Raw genomic sequence first — 3,286 nt, forward strand, 5'->3', positions numbered from 1 at the left:
TAATTACAGTTTTGTAGCATTTTTTTGAAAAAATTTCCAAAAAAAAAAATATTTGCAAATTTGTTAATTTTTGAAAAAAAATATTTTAGCTTTTAATCTAAACATTACATAGACTTTTAGGACTATCCCTTTTGATGAATAATACTATCACCCATTAGCGTTTAATACCTTAGACGTAACCTCAAACGATTCTGATTTCACTACAATTCTGGAAATTATTCAATATATTACTCTTAGGTAATAAAAAAATAGAATACACGAATTGCTATAATTCTTCAAAATCACACTTTAAGTTTTATAGTTTCATTAAGGGTTGTCTACCTGAAAAAAGGTAATAAAATATACCTGATATCAAAAATTAGAAAGTTTATGGTAATAAAAGTTTTATTGGGTATCAGGGTTTTACCCTAAATTACATTTTTTTGGCTATAAATAGTTTGGTAAAAGTGAGTAAGTCATCATTTCTTGCACTGCTCTCTGAGACGCAACAAGTACAGTATTTCTTGCACTTTACTCTGCAACACAACAAGTAACAATGGATTTGAATACCGAAAATATTAGTAATCTCATCTCGGAGATGGAGGATGAACAAGTTGACAAGGATATTGAGCCATTGAGTAATAGCGATAAGTTGTTGATTGCCAAAGCAAAAGCGTTTAACAGCAGCATCTTCGTAGGTAACTTGGATCATAGTGTTACGAAACAGGAGTTGAATGAGCTCTTCTGCAGGTGCGGTTGCATCAAGAAAATTAAGATACCTAAGGTCAATGGATTGCCGAAAGGTCATGCCTTTATCGAGTTTTTAGTTGAGCATTCCATATACGAAGCAACTACCCTGGATGGCACTTATCTTGGTGATAAACCAATCGAGGTTAGTCCGAGGAATATGGATAGACATGGTAGTAAGATCCACGAAACAGCCATGGAAGTGCAAATTATTGACGAGAACTGTAAACCATCCACGTCGATGAGTATAGACGACAAAGAAGAGACGCGTAACAATTGCATCTACGTGAGTAACTTAGATCCAAAAGTTACAAAGATCGATTTGGGAGAGCACTTCTTCAAGTGCGGCTTCATCGAGAACATCAGTATTCCTGTTTGTGAGACCACCGGCTTGCCCGAAGGTCACGCTTACATCAATTTTTACGAAGAGAATTCCGTGTTCACTGCAACCTGCATGGATGGTACTTATCTCTACGATAAGCCGATCCAGGTGCATTCGAATACACCTGCAAACACGTCCAACGACCACTATACCAACGATTTTGGACCATTCCCAGAAGTAGAGGATTCTAACCAAGAAGATGAGCAAGAAAAGGAAAGTGAGGATTCTAGTAGCATCGACGCAGAAATGACCGAGGAGGAATTGGCCGAATGGCAACGGAGTGAAGCTGTGATGAGAGTCCGCCGATGGAGAATCACCAGCAAACCATACTAGTATTATAGTTTTTGATCATTTTTAATGTAAACACATAATTTTTGTACAATAAACTCACTGATTTGCAATATAATAATAAATAATTTAAACATAAATACAATTTTTTACTTAAAGTTTCTTCCCATGTTTTTTTTTCAGCAAATTAATTTCATATGGACTTTCACTTACAACACCAATAAATAATGTTTAAGAATTGTCATTGTGGCAACTAATAGACGAATGGTTAAGTCGAGCTTGTGTGCACAGGTTCAAATCCTGGTCAAGACAGGCCCTTTGTAAGACCTCAAATGAATGAAGTTCAGCATATGGACCTTCAGCCAAGTTTCTTATATTATTATCAAATTTCCGCCGACATTCAAATAATTTATAGTACACCAATCTTTACAATTCAGGTACTTTGGAAAATCCGCGGGACACGACATATGATTGAAATAATTGTAGTTTTTTCACTTAATTATACTATATCATAATTTATAGAATTTTTGATGAAAAATTTGTTGTATTTTGTACGTATATTAAAGTAATTATAAAAGTTTCTATAAATATTCCTTATATAATACTTTAAACTATCCCTTTTTAGGTCTTATTGTGATTAAAAATGTTAAATATTTCTGAAAATTAGAAAATTACAAAAAGTTATTCTTTTTTGTTAATTTTTCATAGAAAATACATTTGTTCTTTAATATTTATACGTTTTTTTTTTCACTGTAATTACTAAAATTTATGAATTATATTAGTTATTAGTAAAGAAAATGTTCATTATTTAGTGCAATTTAATATATTTCTTATCGGATTTCACTAGAGAAAACTTTTCACAGATATTTATTAAAATTTTACACAGCAAATTACTTTGCTCTCAATTTTTCCATGATTAACATTGTATTATCAATAAGTTTTCATTATTCATCAATGTAATTGATTAAGAATGTTGAATTTAACAAAAAAAAATCTATAATTTTTCATAGATTGAGTGAAGCTGTGATGAGAGTCCGTCGATGGAGAATCACTAGCAAACCATACTAATCCAAAATATCTATTGTTTTTAATATAAACACATAATTTTTGTACAATAAACTCTCTGATTTGCAATATAATAATAAATAATTTAAACATAAATACAATTTTTTACTTAAAGTTTCTTCCCATGTTTTTTTTTCAGCAAATTAATTTCATATGGACTTTCACTTAAAACACCATTGAATAATGTTTAAGAATTATCATTGTGGCGACTAATAGCCGAATGGTTAAGTCGAACTAGTGAGCACAGGTTCAAATCCTGGTCAAGACAGGCCCTTTGTAAGACCTCAAATGAATGAAGTTCAGCATATGGACCTTCAGCCAAGTCGATGATGGACAATGTTTTCTTATATTATTATCAAATTTCCGCCGACATTCAAATAATTTATAGTACACCAATCTTTACAATTCAGGTACTTTGGAAAATCCGCGGGACACGACATATGATTGAAATAATTGTAGTTTTTTCACTTAATTATACTATATCTTAATTTATAGAATTTTTGATGAAAAATTTGTTGTATTTTGTACGTATATTAAAGTAATTATAAAAGTTTCTATAAATGTTCCTTATATAATACTTTAAACTATCCCTTTTTAGGTCTTATTGTGATTAAAAATGTTAAATATTTCTGAAAATTAAAAAATGACAAAAAGTTATTCTTTTTTGTTAATTTTTCATAGAAAATACATTTGTTCTTTAATATTTATACGTTTTTTTTCACTGTAATTACTAAAATTTATGAATTATATTAATTATTAGTAAAGAAAATGTACATTATTTAGTGCAATTTAATCTATTTCTTAGCGGATTTCACTAGAGAAAAC

General features: G+C 30.3%; 1 protein-coding gene across 1 annotated transcript; it reads left to right on the top strand.

Annotated features, from left to right (window-relative positions):
* The first annotated feature begins 535 nt into the window (after nucleotides 1-535).
* LOC108562125 (polyadenylate-binding protein-interacting protein 9-like) lies at nucleotides 536-1,441 on the top strand. The gene has a single exon (XM_017920333.1). It carries the CDS (start codon nucleotides 536-538, stop codon nucleotides 1,439-1,441), a length of 906 nt encoding a protein of 301 aa, XP_017775822.1.
* Nucleotides 1,442-3,286: the final 1,845 nt, after the last annotated feature.

Source organism: Nicrophorus vespilloides, unplaced genomic scaffold (genome assembly GCF_001412225.1).
Source record: "Nicrophorus vespilloides isolate i.1.1-1 unplaced genomic scaffold, Nicve_v1.0, whole genome shotgun sequence".
NCBI classification, from domain to species: Eukaryota; Metazoa; Arthropoda; class Insecta; order Coleoptera; family Silphidae; genus Nicrophorus; species Nicrophorus vespilloides.